We start from the raw sequence: 20,360 nt of genomic DNA on the forward strand, positions 1-20,360 counted from the left end.
CTTGCTTCCCTGAGGCCCTGAGGTGTCATAATGCCCCCTTGGTGACACCAGGCCCTGAAGGGTCCCAATGGTCTCCATGGTTCCATCAGGCCCCACAGAGCCATAATGGTCTCTGGGTTCCATGAAGCCCCGCTGTGTCAGCATGGCCCCTTGGTTCCATGGGCTCCAGTGGTGCCACAATGATCCCCTTGGTTCCATGAGGTCCCACAGTGTCCCAGTGATCTCCATGGGAAGGGAAGAACCCAGCCCCAGTGTTGCAGGGGCAGCCACCAGAGGTCAAGGCCAGCCAGGCTTGATGTACTGGCAGATTGTGCCTGGGAGCAATCCTTGGATATACAGAATTTTGGAGGTGGGATCCCAATTTCAGACATGGACACCTGGAGGATAAGGATGGTTGTTTTCCATTGGAAAGAAACCATGGAACAATGATTCAACAGTGACATTTGGGGATCTATGGGGAGCATTGGGGATCATTTCTGGACCTTGTGACCCAACAGGAGCTCCTCTAATAAATGTTGCCTGAAGCTCCCACTGTGGTAATGACAGGAGCCCCTGTGAGTGTCTGGGACATCCCGGCTCTTTGGCAGCCTGGGGACTCCTGGGATGTCACCATGGAATGGCTGTGACTGCCTCTGACCACAGGGCTCTTTACCATCCTAGAAACCCCTGGGAGGTCTCCATGGAGCCCCTGTCTCTGCCTGTGACATTCCAGCTCTGGAACAGCCTGGAGATTCTTGGAAAGTCCCCATGGAACCCTTCTGAGGGCCTGTGACAAATCTGATCCTTAGCAGGCAACCATCACCAGTCCACTGTTGCTATGGGCAGTTTCCATGGCAACCATCACCAGCCCCCTGTTGCTATGCTCAGTCCCTTGGCAGCTCCATGGAGACCCCATGCCAGGGGTGGTTGCCATGGCCACCAGGGCTGGCACCAGCTGGGATGCTCGGTTTCCACGGGCCGGGCTTCAGCAATGGGATTCCCCAATTTCCTGCTCCTGCTAAAACCGCGCTGCCCTCGCTGCCCTCCCGCCTCCCATGGAAAGCACAAAAGGCAAAGATCCCGGGATGGGAAAAGAACAATTTATTGGGAACTGCAACGAGATAAAGAACAAAAAGGAACAAAAACAATATTGATAACAGAAGGGATAAGTAAAACTATTTACAGAGAAAACTACAACATCAACAACTAGTTCTTCCTGGCAATGTATTTCCTCCTGTCTGGAAAGGATACCCTTCTCCTCAGGGAGAGAGAGAGTCCCTTTCCTGCCCCTGGCAATGACCTGAGGTGGGAGTGAATGTAATGACAGGGCCATGGCCAGACCCTCATGTTCTCCAATCCCACATCATGTCATTGCCAGGGGCAGGAAAAGGGACAGGTGTCTTCCCAGCATGGATCACAGGGAACATGGATCACCAGGGCTCTGACCAATGTGGGGTCTCCAATGGGGGATAAAGCTGGAGCAGTGCATTAAACTCTTCCTGCAGCTGAGGCATGTGCAGGGCTTCTTTTACTGGTGCCTCCGTTGGTGTCTGCTCAAGTGAGAGCTGCTGGTGAAGCTCTTCCCACACTGGGGACACTCGTAGGGCCTCTCCCCAGTGTGGATGCGCCGGTGGGTGACAAGGGTGGAGTTGTGCTTGAAGCTCTTCCCACAGTCGGGGCAGAGGAAGGGCCTCTCATCCGTGTGAATCCGCTCATGCTGGAGGAGCTGAGAGCTGGTGTGAAACCTCTTCCCACACTCGGGGCACTGGTAGGGCCTCTCCCCAGTGTGGATCATTTGGTGGATGATCATTTGGGTCTTCCTACTAAAGGTCATCCCACATTCCCCACAGTTGTATGGCCTTTCCCCAGTGTGGATCCTCTGGTGGCAGATCAAGAGAGACTTCTGCCTAAAGCTCTTCCCACATTCCCCACACTCATAGGGTCGTTCCCTGGTGTGGGTCTTCTGGTGGGAGATCAGGTTAGAGTTCTGGCTGAAGCTCATCCCACATTCCCCACACTCGTAGGGCTTCTCCCCGGTGTGGATCCGCTGGTGCCTGATGAGGTGGGAGTTGCGCTTGAAGCCCATCCCACAGTCAGGGCAGCGGAAGGGCCTCTCATCTGTGTGGATCCACTCATGCAGAAGGAGATCGGAGTTGGTGTAAAACCTCTTCTGACACTGGGGACACTCGTAGGGCCTCTCCCTCTCCTCAGCGTGGATGCGCTGGTGGGTGATGAGGGTGGAGTTGCGCTTGAAGCCCCTCCCACAGTCTGGGCAGAGGAAGGGCCTCTCATCAGTGTGAATCTGCTGGTGCTGGAGGAGACTGGAGCTGGTCTGAAACCTCTTCTGGCACTGGGGACAATCATAGGGCCTCTCCCCAGTGTGGATGCGTTGGTGGATGATGAGGGCAGAGCTGCAGCTGAAGCCCTTCCCACACTCCCCACACTCGTAGGGCCATTCCCCAGTGTGGATCATCTGGTGGCTGATCAGGGTGCTGCTCTGCCTGAAGCTCTTCCCACACTCCAAGCACTTGTGGGGCTTCTCCCCATTGTGAAGCTGCTCATGGGCCACCAGCTCCAAGCTCTGGCTGAAGCTCTGTCCACCTTCCTGGCTCAGGGTGGGTCTTTCCTCCTCAGAGCACCCTGGGCTGGGTTTGGAGCCCCTCCTCTTGCAGAATCTCTGGGGCTTTTCCTCCCCATTGGATTCCTGTGCCCTGGAGTCACTCAAAATGGCCTCATCCATGAGTTTCTGCTGTGGGGATTTCTCCTCTCTGGTCTCCATGCTCAGCTCCTTCCTGGGGAGAGGAAGGCCAAGGAGAGGATGGGATTTGCCTCCGTGCCAGAGGGAAGGGGAAGGAGATCCCCCCAGTGCATCCCCAGCAGGACGGGGTTGGCAGCAGGGTTGTCCTGCAGCCGGGGGCTGTGCTGGGCTGGGAGATGGAGCAGGAGAGAGGGGGAAAGGGGCACTGACTTCCTCCTCACCTGCCTGAATGTCCCGGGGCTCCTTCCTCTTCCTTGCAGCCTCCTCCTCCATCTGGCAAAGGTTTGGGGATGTGAAATCCTGTTCTGGGAGGAAAGCAAGGGATGAGCGCATTGAATTTTTTACTGGTTTCAAGGCAAACCTGGGGGAGAGTCTAAACCAGAATTACAATTTCATAAGAAAAGAAGATCAAGGCAATGATACAGAAACACTGCCTTAAACTGACAGAGTCAGGATATAACCTGACACCCTGTTGCTGCTCAGGGTGGTGGCTGCAGTCCCATTAAATGGTGGCTGCAGTCCTGTTGGAGTGATGAAGGTGATTCTGTCCAAGCAGTGATCCTGTAGAAGGGTCTGGTCTTCCTCTGAAGGTCCAGTGGTGGTTCTGGAGCTCTTGTCCTCTGGGAATCCAGTAGGCAAGCTGCTCCTGGTGTTGCAAGGCTCAGCTTATATGCAGGTAGGAATGCTTGGATCCTCCCCCTGGGCGGAGCATCCCACAATGGGATGATGGAATTTTATCAGCCCTGCAGTGACACTCAATGGCCCATTCACAGAAGATCTCTCCCCTGGAGGGCGTTATCAGGGCTGAGTCTTGGAAGAGATCAAGAACACTGCCCCACCTGTTTCTAGCAGTTGATGAAGATGGGGATTGAAAACATGCATTTGGTTCCATCTTCCATTGCAGCCTGAAACAGTGGGGGAATCCCTGCTCAGGGGGTGAACACCACCCCCCTTACCCAAACTGGCTCAGGTGTAAAACCCCCACCCTGGGAAGGCCACACACACAGGGGACAATGTCACACTTGCCCTGCCCCAGGGGAGGTCTCTGTCTCTCTCAGTCCGTGGCTGTCCCCCATTTTCTCTTTCACAGGCCGGGGGCTTTGCCAAATCTAAGAATATTTTTTTTCTTTTTCCCTGTCACCTTTGTGACATCTACACAGAGCTTTCCCTTCCTTTTCATAATCTTTTCATAAAAGAGGTATCGCAATGTATTGGGCCGAATTTCCACGCTTCTTTTATCAGAATGTGGCAGCAGCAGAGCTGGAGCTGTGCAGGACCAATGGATTTTGGAATTGCCACAAAATTGCTTCTACTGTGAGTTTACTGAATTTTGGGATTTGTTTGTGTTTTCACCACAAGTGACTTGTGGGAAGAGCAAATTCAAGGCATTTTCTGTAGGGTTAAGTTTGATTTTTGTCAAGAAACAACTTTACTTTGTCCAGTGCCCTGGGGATGGTCAAGGGGTCACTGACCCTCTCACACTGGGGGATGCTTGGGAGGGGCTTAGGAGGGCTGTCCCTGTCCCTGTCACCCCAGGCCATTCCCCAGGGGTGTCCCTGTCCCTGTCACCCCAGGCCATTCCCCAGGGGTCTCCATCATTCTCACCCAGGGAATGCCTGGGGGGTCTCCCTCCCTCTCTCCCCTGTGCCAGGGGGTGCTCGGGGCAGTCTCTGTCCCTCTCAGCCCAGGGGATGCTCGGGGCTCTCTGTCCCCTGGCCCTGGGGGATGCTCGGGGGGTCTCCATCCCTCTGGCCTCAGGCAATGCCTGTGCAGGGCTGGGCACCAGGGGCTCTGTGTCCCTCTCACCGCTGAGGCTGCTCGGGGCTGGGGGGGCTCTGCCACCTTCTCACCCCTGGGGAGGCCGGGGGGGTCTCTGTCCCTCTCAGCCCTGCTGGGACCCCACCCAAACATCATCGGGGTCACAGGGACAGAGACACCCCCAAAGCCCCAGAAGGGCTGAACCTGGGATTTGGTTTGGGGCTGAGGATTTAGGAAGGGGCTGGAATTGGGGCTGGGCTTAGAGTTGGGGCTGAGATTTGGATTAGAGCTGGGATTGGGGTTAAGGCTAGACATGGCATTGGCTTTAGGGCTGGGGTTGGGATTGGCTCTGGGGCTAGACGAGTCCGGCATTGGGATGAGATTAAATACAGAACTGTGAGTGTGTCTAAACGTGGAGTGAGATTGAGACCAGGATCAGGGTCAGGTTTGGGACTGAGCTCACCCAGAGCAGGACAGGAGGGGATGTCACTGTGGGAAGGTTTGGGAAAAATACTGATTTGGGGAGAAACAAGGTGTGAATGCCTTGGGTTGGGGATTCCACCCCCACAAGTCCATCTCTAGAAGTCACCTGATGTCCATAAAAACCTCCAAAAATCAAGAGTGAATAAAAAAAAAGCCACCAGGAGTGTCCCATGTCCAGTCTCATCCCTCTGGGGTTCTGGTGGTCCCCTGTCTCTGGGCTGTTGGGGATCCCATGGGTCCTGGGGATCCCCCCTCTCCAGGGTCCTGCTAAGGGATGTAGGCGGATTTTGGGGTCCCAAGGTCCCTCTCTCCAGGCTCCCCTCAATCCAGCCACTTGGGGTTCCCCCTTCTTTCCACTACCCTGTCCTGCTTTAGGGCAAATTTGGTTGAAAACCTCCAAAAGAAGTTTCCTCTGGAATGCAGATTCAGCAGCCCCACCCTCAGCCAGTTGGGGAAAATATTTCCTTGGAGAAAAGTGGAAAAAACCACTTTATTTACCAGGCAAAGCATTCACCAGCACAAAAATTGAACAATATTAAGCAATAAAACCTCCTGCTGCTGGAAAATAGGTGACAAACTCCTAAAGTCCCTCCTTGGGCTGGGGCTTGGCTGACTCAGTCTCTTATCAGTCCCTGCAGCGCTGGAAATGCCGCGACCCAGGCTCAGCCAGGTGGGCCACAGGTGGGAGCTGCCGGTGGTGTTCTGGGTGTTCAGTCCAGAGCAGGTTTAAACAGCTCCAAAGAAAAAGAAAAACCACAGTCCAGGGAACTTCTCTGCCTCAGAGAGCTAAAAACTAACTAAAAGCAAAGGAGAGCTCTGTCCCGCCCTCTGTCCATCCAGGAGCCGGAATGTGGAGGAGTGAGTGCAGTGTCTGAAAACAAACTGCAGCTTCTTCCTCCTCCCCTTGGCTCTCAGAACCAGCCTTAAAGGTGCAGAACTCATTTCTGGGCTAAACGGGCCGATGGGGCACGAGCATCATGAAGTCACCCCAGGACGCGCCCCTGTCAGGGTCAGGGGGTCCCGTCCCCGCCTCATCTCCGGGCTGCCGGGGGTGCCCCAGCTCCGGTATCGCCCCTTCCCCTCTCCCCGCCCCGGGGGTCCCCCGTTCCACAGCCCCGGCTCTCACGGGGATCCCCAAAACCAATGTCCCGCCCCGTCGGTACCGGGCCATCCCCACGTGGACCCCCCGGGACCCTCCCGAGGGGCGATCGCGGCTCCTCTGCCCCCGAAAAAGCTCCTCTTAGGGAGCCCGGAGATATCCGGGGCTCGAGTCCGGGATCTGCCGGCTCTGAACACGCTCCAAAAAAATCCTCCCGGACACCCCTGGCTGGAGCCGGGGCGAGCTCGGCCTCGCCCTCACCTGCGGCTCGGGGCTGGGGGCGATGCTCCCGGGGCAGGGGCTGCTGCAGGCTCAGCGTGCGGGCGCTGCGAGCGCCGGGATTCTCCCGCTCCCGCTCCTGCTTCTCCTCTCCCTCCTCTTCCTCCCGCATTTCCTCCGCTGCCAGCCCGGACCCCCCTTTCCCACCCCTCTGCCCCGCGGCCCCGCAGCCCCGGCTGCTGGGTGGGGGAGCCCCCGATCGGCCCCAGGGCTGGGCAGGGGGCTCGGGGACCCCCCCGGGGCGGATCCGTGCCCCCGGCCCGAGCCCCAAACTCCGCTCCGGGGCCGCTGGGCTCTGCGAGTCCGCCTGGCAACCGGTGAGTCACCGGCGAGAAAAGCTCTGGTTGGCTGGAAATTGTTCAGCGCGTTCTCTGATTGGCTGGAATTGTGAAAGGCGCTGAGCCCTGCGGTGTCCCCGGGAGCTGCGGAGTCCGGGCCGGAGCCTTTTCCTCTTTCTTTCTCCCCCTCTGAGAACTCTTTCCTATTTCTTTCTCTCTCTGAGATCTCTTCCCGATTTCTTTCTCTCCCTCTCTCTTCCCCATTTCTTGTTCAATTCAATCCAAGTTCGAGCAGATCCACAGGTTGCGTTCCCACGCTCTCATTCGCACCTTCACTGGGGCAGAGGCGTCTCTCCCTTGCGAAATCGTAACCCATGGGCAGGGTCCTTTCCCAGCCCAATCCTTCCAAGATTTTGTCGGGGACTCGCTTCCATTTCCTCCCTCCCTCTGCTTCCAGCGGGGAAGGTGCTGGGAAATGTCCATCAAAGCCACCTTTGCCGTGTGCTCTGGGAGCCCACAGAGCTGCTGGCCCTTGTCCCCTGGCCCTGCACAGCTCCTTGGGAGGCACGGCAGGAGCAGCACCCTGGCAGCCTCGGGAATGCCCCTCTGGGATCCATGGCACACACTGCCAGGGGCTGGAATTCCAGTTCCCAGCCAGGAAAAGATGTTCCTGCCCTGGAAAGCAAAGCTCTTAAGAAGGAGCCAAAAGCCAAGTGGAGCAAGATCCTACAGTGACATTTCACTGCCAGCCTTCATAACTTCACCCATGGTTGTTGTAGCTCATGGACTGGGAATTAAATCAGGGCAGGGTCTGTGGTGGGAGATGCCCTGGGTCAAGGGAGACACTGAGAGAGAAACAGAGCAGGCAGAGAAAGGCAGGAGAGAAAGGAGTGAGATAAGGGACTACATTTTGTTCGTCACGAAAAAGAGACCAGTGTGTTACAAGAGTTGTCTGCTGACTATTTCTGTACTACTTCATGAGATATGAGCCACAAGGATACCAGGGAAGGGGAGGGGTTGCAGGGGCCCACACATAGTCCCACCCAGCAAATGGTACAAACAGATAACTCACAGAAATAACGACCAGGGAAAGGCTGGGGAAGGGGCAGGGACAGATTAACACCCAGCAGGGAAACCTTTCCCACTGACAAATGGTACAAGCAGATAACTCACAGAGATAACGACCAGGGAAAAGGTGGGGAAGGGGCAGGGGCAGATAAACAGTCTGCAAGACAGGATATTTGCTTGCTTAAGCTTGATAGGACACATATTGCGTTAATCATAAGATTTTGGTAATTTTCCACGGAGAAGTCACCAAATAAAGACATAGGGTGAAGAAGACGCGGCTGAGGAAGACTCCGCAGCCTTTTATCACCGACCACCAGGAGACAGCAGGATGACCCTCTAGCAACAACCAGCGCAGGCGCAGAGAACTCCGAGATAACATGGACTCCTGAAGGATAGAGAGGATAAAAGGACTGAATCAGAAACTAGTTGGCGCGGTAGTAGGTGGAGCGGAGACTCCCCTGTCGCCCAGCGCTGAGCCTTTGCTTACGTAGTATAACTGCTTCAATAATTAATAAATTCTTTGATTGGAAATTACTCGTTTTGAGTCAATTTTATAACAAGGAGGACACAAGCACAACCAGCTGAGAAGGTGGCACTCTGAAAACAGACCAGAACTGACTGAAAAGGAATATGAGAGAAAGAAATAATTTTGCCCCTTTTATTTCCTATCAAAATACAATTTTTTCCCCTTCTCACAAACCTTTTGCCGTTGTCATTCAGCAGGGCTGTCAGAAAGTCCTTAATTCTGGGTGGATGTTCCAGACTGCAGCCACAGGCAAACAGGGAATGGGGATTTTCCTGCTCCTGGGGAGTGACATCCTCAGCTGAGGAAAGGAGGAGACACCAGAAGAAAATGGCAGCCGGGCTTCATCCTCCCACAGGAAAGAGAGGGGGGAAATCTCTCATCCTGTCTGCAGCTGCTCCCACAGGGATGTGAGGGCTGATCCCAGAGCCCCAAGGGTCACATTTAGGGCTGCCCTCAGGGAATGCTCACCTGGTATTGAGGGGCAGCGTGGGAGCACCTGGATCTTGGGGCACCCAGCTGCCCCCCATGTTTGGAGGTGCCTGAGGAGGGCTGGGACAATGCCAGGGACATCCTGCAGTGACATCCCCCCTGTCCTGCTCTGGGTGAGCTCAGTCCCAAACCTGACCCTGATCCTGGTCTCAATCTCACTCCACGTTTAGACACACTCACAGTTCTGTATTAAATCACATCCTAGTCCCAGACTCATCTAGCCCCAGACCCAATCCCAACCCCAGCCCTAAAGCCAATCCCATGTCTCGCCTTAACCCCAATCCCAGCTCTAATCCAAATCTCAGCCCCAACTCCAAGCCCAGCCCCAATTCCAGCCCCTTCCTAAATCCTCTGCCCCAAACCAAATCCCAGGTTCAGCCCTTCTGGGGCTTTGGGGGTGTCTCTGTCCCTGTGACCCCGATGATGTTTGGGTGGGGTCCCAGCAGGGCTGAGAGGGACAGAGACCCCCCTGGCCTCCCCAGGGGTGAGAAGGTGGCAGAGCCCCCCCAGCCCCGAGCAGCCTCAGCGGTGAGAGGGACACAGAGCCCCTGGTGCCCAGCCCTGCACAGGCATTGCCTGAGGCCAGAGGGATGGAGACCCCCCGAGCATCCCCCAGGGCCAGGGGACAGAGACCCCCGAGCATCCCCTGGGCTGAGAGGGACAGAGACTGCCCCGAGCACCCCCTGGCACAGGGGAGAGAGGGAGGGAGACCCCCCAGGCATTCCCTGGGGTGAGAATGATGGAGACCCCTGGGGAATGGCCTGGGGTGACAGGGACAGGGACACCCCTGGGGAATGGCCTGGGGGTGATAGGGACAGGGACACCCCTGGGGAATGGCCTGGGGTGACAGGGACAGGGACAACCCTGGGGAATGGCCTGGGGTGACAGGGACAGGGACAACCCCCCCAGCCCCTCCCAAGCATTCCCAGGGCATGAGGTACAGAGACCCCTCGAGCATCCACTGAGCACTGTGTTATAAATGAGAAGCTTGACTAGCCCAATATTCAAGAAACAATCAATTTATTAATTAATATGTTAAAGCATGAGCAATACAGCGCTGGGTACCGTGGGGGAGGTTTTCCCTCCAACTGCACACCCATAGTTGAGGCTTACGGGTATTTATAGGGGTACTCATCAGCTTTCTCAGCAGTTTCTATTCCCAATTTTTACCTCACAATTCTATACACTATTGTGATTTAGTCTTTCTCAGGATGTTTCCCAGAAAGGAGTATCCCCAGATGGTGGTGGTTCGGTTTCTGAAAGAAGGAAGAAGTCTCCCACATGGTGGGGTCCGGCTCTGCAGATGTGGGTCCACATTTTAATTGCAAGGACTATAAATCTCATCTAATTCCATGAGCCCCTGCAATGTCAAAATGGACCTTTGGATCCATGGGGGCCCACAGTGTCACAATGGGCTCTTTTGGTTCCACAGCTTCACTATGGCCCCTCGGTTCCATGTGTCCTGCACTGTTCCATGAATCCTTAGTTCCATGGGGCCCTGTAGGGTCACAATGGTCTCCTTGGTTTCATGGTGCCACAGCTGCCATAATTTCCATGGTATCACAACTGCCCTTGGATCCCAAGAGGCCCCATCGTGTGACAATGGCCCCTTGCTTCCATGGCGCCCTGCAGTGTCACAATGGTGCCCATGATTCCATCAGGCCCTGCAGTGTCACCATGGACAGTTGGTTCAATGACACTCCACAATGTCCCCACGGCCCCTTGGTTCCACAGGGCCCCACTGTGTCACTGTGGTCCCTTTGGTTCCAAGGCTCAGAAGTGCCAGTATGGTTTGGTTCCATCAGGTCTTGAAGGTTCACAATGGTCTCCATGGTTTCACGAGTACCCCCTGTGTCACAAGAGACTCTTGGGTCCCTGAAGTTCTTCAGTGTCACAATGGGCCCTTGGTTCCATGAGGTTTGGTAGAGTCCCAATTGACTCCTTGGTTCCATGAAGCCCTGCTGTTGTCACAATGCCCATGGTTCCATGAGTTTCCATGGTGTCACCACGGTCTCCTTGGATCCCCAGTATCACCATGGTCTCCTTGGTACCATCCAGGCCTTGTAACAAGAGGTACTGAGCCATTTTGTGCCTTAGATGAAAGGCTGCAGAACTCACGGTTGTGAGGCTGTGTCACTGATAAGAAACAAAAACCACCTGAATCTGAATGCAAAATATCATCTCAAGCACCTTCAATCCCAGCCTCGACAGAGGTAGAAAATACAAACAGAGATTCCACAGTAAAGCAAAAACAGGGACCGGACTTTGAATGCATGCAAAATGCATTGAATGCATTCCAATGCACTCGATATGATGGGGAGGTGATGATCCCCTATTCCAAGAGTGAACCTAAGAAGGGCTGACTATTGAAGGAACCACAGAGAACCACAATATAAGAAAAGCAGGTGGCATGGGTAATTCTGGGATAGGCAGACCAGAAAGCAAGAGCAGATGAGCCAGTGTAGTCGCCACCAAGGAGATCACGTTCACATGCTGTGGGCAGCAACCCCATCAGGCCGTGTCACCATCCCCTGGCACAAGGGGGGTCACGATGGTTCGTTTTACTGATCTCAGAGTGCAAAGACACACAGCAGGGGACCTTCAGTATTAACCAAAACAAATGCACCTTTCATTGAGTGCCCACAGCAGATGCAACACAAGGATTAGAAAGCAGATAAAGGATAGAGAGACAGAGAAAAGGAGGGGGGGAATAGCTGCCAACAGAGAGATGAAATCCTCGTGGTCCGGCCAATAGATCTGTCTTGTCACATCGGGGAGAATCTCAAAGTCTTTGGTTAACTCAGGGCTCTTTTATAATCTACCACCGGGAGGGGAGCAGGACGGCACATGGAGGGAACAGTGGAGAATAAATGCATTGAGAACAGGTACAGACAGCCCAGTTCTGAACAGCACAAACTGGTGCCAGCAGTGAGCGGGGCCCGTTGTTTCAGGACTGGCTCCTATGGGAAACATCCCGCTTCCCATGGCAGACATCCCGCTCCAGTCAGGCCAGCACCCCTGGGTTAGAATTTGAAGGGTCTCAGTCTCAGTCCTTGGGGAGGGCTTCAAGCTCTGTCCTTGACAGTGGTTGTGAGGCAGATGAGGGATCTTTGGACCGTCTCTTACAGACTGACATGCCAAAACATAATTATGCATTTCCCCTTAAAAATAAAATTTACTGAATTAATAACATTATAATTATTTTTCTTATTTATAAAAGAATTATTCTATATTTGTATTATCAAATTTGAATGTTTACATTAAAAATCCATACCATTTTAGCAAGCAAAAAATTTATTGGTCATTGGTTCTAAGGAAGACAATTCCCTTCATTAATTCATTGACCAGTGTGGCTATTGATTTCTCCTTCTTTATGCTAATTAGTCCCATTTTAAATCCTTCTGTCATCTTTTTTATCATTTTCACAGACAGGATAAAAGGGGCCACTTTGGGGTCCAGGGAGACATTTCTGAGGCACATTTGGGGCAGGTCTGGATCTGGGGAGGGAATTCAGAGAGAACTTGAGGGTCTGGAGGACACTTGGGGGAGCCGGATGGGCACCTGGAGGGGCACTCAGGGATTCCGAGGGACAGTTCGGCGGCTCGGGCAGCACTTGGGGGGTCCAGGGGGGCCCTTGAAGGTCAGGGAGGGGAATTTGGGGCACTTCGGGGTCCGGGGCAGCACTTGGGGGGCTCTGATGGGGCTCTCTGGGGCGCGGGGGGTGATGGGAGTTGTAGGCACGGGTCTAATACAGTTTAACGGGGCCGGGGAGCATCACGGGAGTTCGACGCGCAGCTGCAATGGCTCTCGGTGGAAGCGCGGGGCATGACGGGAGATGAAGTCCCGGCTGGAAAAGCTCTGGACGTGCGCCGCGGAGCATGATGGGAGCCGTAGTCCCGGAAGTGGCTCGAACACTTTGTTTAGGGGTCCGGGAAGGCACTTGGGGGACACTTTTGCGTCCGAGCCGCGACTTGAGATCCTCGTGGTAACGTAAACGGTTCGAGAGAACTTGCGGGGATCTCGGGGAGCTCTAACCGGGCTGTTTAGGGTGCGGGGTACAGCAGGAGCTTTCGGCGCGGGACTGTTCTGAGGGGCTCGGGGCCGCGGGGGATGAGAGGAGATGAATTCCCAGAAGTGGCTGTACCGGGCATCTGTGGGGTTGTGAGGACTGGGGGATCCGGGGACGCTTCTGGAGGGTCCCGAATGGGCGCTGAGGGGGCACTGACGGATCCTGGAGGGTCTGAGGGACACTTAGGGGACAGAGGGGGGGCGGGTACCGGGGGTTCTGTGGAGCGCGGGGCATGACGGGCGTTGTAGTCCCGGCTCCAATGGGGCTCAATCGGGCCGCGGGGCATGACGGGAGTGTAGGCAAAAAGGAAAGATGGCGCCCAGCCGAGGACCGCCTTCGGGGCCCCTTTCCAGGCGCTGATTGTCTGTGGGTGGTGATGGGCGGAAGCCTCGGCAAATGGGATGCGGTGGAGGCGGGAACAGCCCATTCAACCTCTCCAGTCCCTCCCAGTACAGCGCAGTTCATCCCAAGTACAGCCCAGTTCATCCCCAGTACTACCCCAGTACAACCCCAGTGCCCCTCCAATCCCTCCCAGGACAGCCCAGTAAAACCCCAGTTCCTCCCCAGTCCCTCCCAACACACCTGAGTGTACATTCCCTGTCCCTTCCAGTTCCCACCCAATGTCATCCACAGGATGCCCCAGTGTCTCCCAGTCTTCCCCCAATGTTCCCAGTGTCCCCAGTATGTCCCAGTGTCCCCCCAGTGTCCCTCCCAGTATATCCCAGTGTCTCCCACAGCGCTCCCAGTGTTCCCCAGTATGTCCCAGTCCCCCCCAGTGTTTCCAAGGACAGTTTAATTTCTCTCGGTGCCTGTGGCAGCCAAACCCACCAGTGGGGTCAATGCAGTGCCCATGGGCACAGCCCCTTGCAGCAGCCCAGTGCAGCTTGGGCTGATGATCCACCCTCACAGCCGGCCCAGGGCAGCTCTGCAGTGCCTTTGGTGGCACCTGGAGCTGGCACACACCTGAGCAGTGTGTCTGTTTGCAGTGGGGAAACTCAGGAGTTTGAGATTGCTGCAAAAAGCACAAAAAGGGAAAACCCCTCTTCGGCTGGGTGCAGCCAGCTCTCCAAGCACAGCAGCTCCCAGGGCAGTGAGGACAGACAGGATGGGGCTAGGCAATGTGGAGCAAGGCTGTCCACGCTGGGTCAGAGCTCCAGGCACAGCTTCTGTGAGCAGGCCAGGGCTGCTGAGGAGAGACCCTGGGTCAATATCAATCACAGAATGCTGCAACTACTTCTGATCTAAAGAGAAATAAAGGACACCCTTTAAAATAGGAATGTGTATTTCTTACAAGTTCTTTGAAATCTTTTTCCATAACTGGACTAGGAAAACTTTAATGACCCTCTCAGGGCTTTGGTGTTGTTTACATCAGACTCAGTGCCTGAGAGTGTCTTGAAAAAACTTCTCAAAATCTCCAAGTCAGTTTCAAACTCCAAATTTTCTTGAAGTTTTAATGGGTCCCACAGAGGGACACGACTGGGAAAATGTCCCCAGGTTCCAGGTAGAGCAGAACACGGGAGGCAGTGATGACCGGTGGGGACAAGCAAGGCAAAGGTGTCTCTGATAGTGGAGCCCTGGAAAATGTTAAAAATAGTCTTTGAAAATATTGGGCTTTGTGTTTTCTCAGATTGCTGCACCTGCGTAAGCAGTATGATAAAAGATATAATTATTAGATGTGGTGGTTGTTTAGTAATTAAATGTAATTATTACATAACCATAAGAAGAATCATGAGAAACTATGTTGGAAATTTAAAGGGGGCTATGTTTAGCTGAAATCTGTGTATACAATAGAACAATATAAGTTTAATAATTAACATGAAAGTTATGTAATGATAGAGTATAAAACACGTTCACCTCGAATGTATGGTTAGAATCAGATTTGGGTGGAAACTACCCCGATTCCCAGAGCTCTTGAATAAAAAGCACCACATATAATCGCTGATGTGATTATGTGTTTGTGAACACTAACATCTCTGGTGCTGAGCAAAGCTGGATGTGGTTCAGGAATGCAAAGTGCCAAGGCCTGAGCCCCAGCCCCTGGCCAGGCAGATCCTGTCCCTCCCTCATTGCTCAGGGCTCTTCCCGGGATGGGCACTGGGATGTGGGGATGGGCAATGCTAAGGGCAGGAGCATGGGACAGCCCCTGCCAGGCTGCTGAGCAGGGACAAGGAGGCAATGAGGCCCCAGGCCTGCAAGGGTCACTTGTCCCCTCATGGCCTCAGGCCCAGGCCCAGCAGCCATGGCCAAAGTGCTGCCCAAGTTGGCTCTGTCAGGGCTGTCTTGCAGCTGCTGCCCATCCCTGTGCCCTGTGCAGCCCAGGCTGTCCTACAGTGTCCCTGCCCTGCGCCTCTGTCCCTGCAGGCTGTCGACCCTGAGCAATGAGAGAGGGACAGGATCTGCCTGGCCAGGGGCTGGGGCTCAGGCCTTGATCCTTTGCATTCCTGAAACACATCCAGCTTTGCTCAGCAACAGAGACACCTTTGCCTTGCTTGTGCCCAGCTGCCATCACTGCCTCCCGTGTTCTGCTCTACCTGGAACCTGGGGACATTTTCCCAGTCAAGTCCCTCAGTGGGATCCATTAAAACGTCAAGAAAATTTGGAGTTTGAAATTGACTTGGAGTTTTTGAGTTTTTTCAAGACACTCTCAGGCACTGAGTCTGATGTAAACAACACCAAAGCCCTGAAAGGGTCATTAAAGTTTTCCTAGTCCAGTTATGGAAAAAGATTTCAAAGAACTTGTAAGAAATACACATTCCTATTTTAAGGGGTTTCTTTTATTTCTCTTTAGAGCAGAGGTGATTGCAGCATTCTGTGATTGATATTGACCCAGGGTCTCTCCTCAGCAGCTCTGGCCTGCTCACAGAAGCTGTGCCTGGAGCTCTGACCCAGCGTGGACAACCTTGCTCCACATTGCCCAGCCCCATCCTGTCTGTCCTCACTGCCCTGGGAGCTGCTGTGCTTGGAGAGCTGGCTGCACCCAGTCTAAGCGGGGTTTTCCCTTTTTATGCTTTTTGCAGCAATCTCAAACTCCTGTGTTTCCCCACTGCAAACAGACACACTGCTCAGGTGTGTGCCAGCCCCAGGTGCCACCAGAGCCACTGCAGAGCTGCCCTGGGCCGGCTGTGAGGGTGGATCATCAGCCCAAGCTGCACTGGGCCACTGCAAGGGGCTGTGGCCATGGGCACTGCACTGACCCCACTGCTGGGTTTGGCTGCCACGGGCACCGAGAGAAATTAAACTGTCCTTGGAAACACTGGGGGGGACTGGGACATACTGGGGAACACTGGGAACGCTGTGGGAGACACTGGGACATACTGGGAGTGACACTGGGGAGGACTGGGACATACTGGGGACACTGGGAGTGCTGTGGGACACACTGGGACATACTGGGGACATGAGGAATGCTGAAGGAGAATCTGTGGACTGGGATGGACTGTGGGGGTGCACTGAGACAGACCGGGACATACCAGGACATACTGGGAGTGATACTGGGAGATACTGGGACAAACTGGGGACACTGGGGCCATTGCAGAGCAGACTGGGAGACACTGGGGCATCCTGTGGATGATACTGGGCAGAACTGGAAGGGACTGGGAATAAACTCAGGTGTCTTGGGAGGGACTTGGCTGTCCTTGGAGGGATTGGAGGGGCACTGGGGTTGTACTGGGTTCTACTTGGGATCAGTTGGTCTGTACTGAGGATGAACTGGGCTGTACTGGGAGGGACTGGAGAAGTGGAATGGGCTGTTCCGGTCTTCACCGCATCCCATTTGCCGAGGCTTCCGCCCATCACCACCCGCAGCCAATCAGCGCCGGGATCGGGGCCTCGAAGGCGGTGTCTAGGGTGGGCAACATATTTTCATTGTGCTTACAACTCCCGTCATGCCCCGCGGGCCGATTGAGCCCCATTGGAGCCGGGACTACAACGCCCGTCATGCCGCGCGCTCCACAGAACCCCCGGTATCCGCACCCCCTCTATCCCTTAAGTGTCCCCCAGACCCTCCAGGATCCCTCAGTGCACCCTCAGCGCCCATTCAGGACCCCCCCAGAAGCGTTCCCGGACCCCCCAGAGCTCCCAAGCCCACAGATGCCCGGTACAGCCACTTCTGGGAATTCATCTCCTCTCATCCCCCGCGGCCCCAGAGCCCTTATAACACGGTCCAGCGCCGAAAACTCCTCCTGTGCCCCACGCCCTAAAGAGCCCGGTTAGAGCTCCCTGAGATCCCCGCAAGTTCTCCCGAACCGTTTACGTTACCACGAGGATCTCAAGTCGCGGCTCGGACGCAAAAGTGTCCCCCAAGTGCCTTCCCAGACCCCTAAACTAAGCGTTCGAACCACTTCCGGGACTACGGCTCCCATCATGCTCCGCGGCGCACGTCCAGAGCTTTTCCAGCCGGGACTTCATCTCCCGTCATGCCCCGCGCTTCCACCGAGAGCCATTGCAGCTGCGCGTCGAACTCCCGTGATGCTCCCCGGCCCCGTTAAACTGTATTAGACCCGCGCCGTCAACTCCCATTACCCCCCGCGCCCCAGAGAGCCCCATCAGCGCCCCCAAGGGCCCACCTGGACCCCGCAGGGCCCCAAATTCTCCTCCCTGACTTCCAAGGGCCCCCCTGGACCCCCAAGTGCTGTCCCGGACCCCGAACTGTCCCTCGGAATCCCTGAGTGCCCCTCCAGGTGCCCATCCGGCTCCCCCAAGTGTCCTCCAGACCCTCAATTCTCTTTGAATTCCCTCCCCAGACCCAGAACTGCCCCAAATGTGCCCCAGAAAGTTCTCCCTGGACCCCAAAGTGGCCCCGTTTATCCTGCCTGTGAAAATGATAAAAAAGATGACAGAAGGATTGAAAATAGGACTAATTAGCATAAAGACGGAGAAATCAATAGCCACACTGGTCAATGAATTAATGAAGGGAATTGTGTTACTTAGAACCAATGACCAATAAATTTTTTGCTTGCTAAAATGGTATGGATTTTCAATATAAATATTCAAATTTGGTAATACAAATATAGAATAATTCTTTTATAAATAAGAAAAATAATTTTATTAATTCAGTAAATTTTATTTTTAAGAGGAAATGCATGATTATTTTTATGTTTTGGGATGTCAGTCTGTAAAAGATGGTGCAAAGATCCCTCATCTGCCTGTGAGATGCAAAGCTGTGTTTCATGTCAGGTGCAAACAGGTGAAGTGTGTACTTGCGAATGCAAAATGTGAGGACATCGACAATGGGATAGTTGCGAATTCTAATAATAACTGAGGAAAATAAAGCATGGAAAAAGGCCTTTGACCCTATCTTTTGTTTGCAATTAACCCTGGTTGATTTAAGAGCATTGGAATTAAGGTGTTAAGGATGTTGCTTTTTTCTTGCATTTAATCCATAAAAAAGCTCTGCAATAATAACATTTTGAAGTATAATTTTAGAACATTACTTGTATCCTTGAAACTATAGCTTTGGATCATATATATAGGAAATATGCTTATCTCACGCCTTATTGAAGCAGAGAAAAACAGTTTGAGAAAGGAAGATGAACATCACCTCAAGGATTTATGGTTTCGTCCATAGGGAAGCTGGACATCACTGTTATGAGATTTATAGTCTCTGCAATTAAAAGGTGGACACATCTGGGGAGCTGGACTCCACCAGATGGGATTCGTCTTTCTTCTTTTGGAAACTGGACCATCACCATCTGGGGATACACCTTTGAAAATACGTCCTGAGAAATTAAAATCACAATAGTGTATAAAATTGTGATGTAATAATTTGGAATAAAAATTGCTGATGAGTAAAAATTGGAAATATAAACTGTTGAAAAAAGCTGATGAGTACCCCTATAAATACCTGTAACCCTCAATTATCGGGGTGCAGTTGGAGGGAAAACTTCCCCCACTGTCCCCAGCGCTGTATTGCTCATACTTTACCATATTAATTAATAAATTGATTGCTGCTTGAATATTGGCCTAGTCAAGCTTCTTATTCATAACATGCCTCACAAGTGCTGTCAAGGACGGAGCTTGAAGCCCTCCCCAAGGACTGAGACTGAGACCCTTCAAATTCTAACCCAGGGGTGCTGGCCTGACTGGAGCGGGATGTCTGCCATGGGAAGCGGGATGTTTCCCATAGGAACCAGTCCTGAAACAACAGGCCCCGCTCACTGCTGGCACTGGTTTGTGCTTGAATAATGGCCCAGTCAAGTTTCTCATTTATAACAGTCCCAAAGGGATCTGGGCTGATCTGGATCCAATGGCTGCAGTAGGTGTGCCACTCCTAAATCCAGTTTGGGAGAGCCATGGCCGTGTTGCTGTGTGAGCTCTGAGGTATCTGATGCTGGGAGATGCTCAGGTTTGTCCTGTTTGCATCCCCAGCTCCTGCAGAGCCGCTGTCAAACAGCGCCAGGGGATGATCCTGGCACTGACCCTGGCCTGGCTCAGGGCTCAGCTTTCCTCCATCAATCCCACTTCAGAGCTTCACTCTGGGGGGAAGGTGTAAGTGGGTCAGGAGCAGCACAATCCAGAGAATTGGAGGATGGCTTTATGTTGGTAATTCTGGGAATGGGTTTCTCTGGCAGGATGCTGGACACTGGGGATTTCTGCCCTCCTTTCTCAGGAGAGTTTGGGTTTCTCGTGTCAGTGCTGTTCCACAGCTCCCACCATCCCTACTCCTTTCACTGACACTTCCCCAGCTTCCCAGTGTCCTTTCTGAGGGGAAGAAAGGAACATCCATGGTGGCTCCCCTTGGCTGCCTGGGGCTCCAGCTGCTCCTGGAGCTGCAGCGTGTCCGGCACAGCCGCTCTCAGTGGGGCTGGGCCTTGGTTCAGGCCCCACAGTCCCTGTCAGTGCCCACTCCCCACTGGGCTCACGCTCTGGCCGTGTGGGGCTGCTGAAGGCTCAGCGGCTCTGGCTGAGCACTCCCAGCTCTGCAGCTCCTGACTCATCCCAGGGATGGGGTCCCGCAGCCCCGGTCGGGGCCGTGTTGCCAACGGGGCCCTGCTTTGGGGTGGCCATGGGTACCTGCTGCTCCTCCACCCTCAGCAGCCCCACAGCAGAAGGGTCCTCTGGGAGCCCAGGCAAGGGATCCAGCTGTGCCATTCCCTCTGTGTCCACAGCAGCTCTCCCCAAAGTCCTTTGGGCTCCCTGAAATCCTGTCTCCTGAGGTGATCCATGCCAGGGAGTCCCAGGGCCTCTGGGCCAGTCCCAGGGGGTGTTTTTGCCATTCCCAGTCGTGGTCACTTCAGCTGCTGATGTGCTCAGGCCTGAGGGGCAGCCCTCAGCCAGAGCTGGCTTACAGGACAAACCCTGGGCATTATGTGACTAACACCATCAGTTTTAGTTAGCTAAAAATAGATGACCAAGGTGCTTCTGCAGCTGTTTAACACCAAATCAGCTGCTTTGGAGACTTTCACATAATCTTGTGTAGTTACCTGCAAGAAATGTGTCATTCTAAGAAATTTTCCCAACTGACATGAATAGAGGCTTGTAGGATATTTTAGGGGAAACTCTCCAAGCCAGGGACTGGGCTCTGGCCAAGCCATGGGTCCTCCTGGTCAGCAAAAGTGCCAGGAGACCCAGGAGTTCAT

General features: G+C 53.9%; 2 protein-coding genes across 2 annotated transcripts in view; one reads left to right on the top strand and one right to left on the bottom strand.

The window, feature by feature from the left end:
- Positions 1–20,360, top strand: part of LOC143692689 (uncharacterized) — a 365,642-nt gene that overhangs the window by 287,443 nt on the left and 57,839 nt on the right.
- LOC143692600 (uncharacterized) overlaps positions 1–20,360 on the bottom strand; it is an 81,706-nt gene that overhangs the window by 8,128 nt on the left and 53,218 nt on the right. Inside the window, exons 2-4 of the mRNA XM_077172851.1 lie at positions 18,216–18,222; positions 2,292–2,518; positions 1,569–2,033 (exon numbers count right to left, since the gene is read on the bottom strand). Coding sequence (XP_077028966.1) covers positions 1,569–2,033; positions 2,292–2,518; positions 18,216–18,222 — 699 coding nt within the window. The remainder of the gene's footprint in view (positions 1–1,568; positions 2,034–2,291; positions 2,519–18,215; positions 18,223–20,360) is intronic.

Source organism: Agelaius phoeniceus (genome assembly GCF_051311805.1).
Source record: "Agelaius phoeniceus isolate bAgePho1 chromosome W unlocalized genomic scaffold, bAgePho1.hap1 SUPER_W_unloc_2, whole genome shotgun sequence".
Taxonomy (NCBI): Eukaryota; Metazoa; Chordata; class Aves; order Passeriformes; family Icteridae; genus Agelaius; species Agelaius phoeniceus.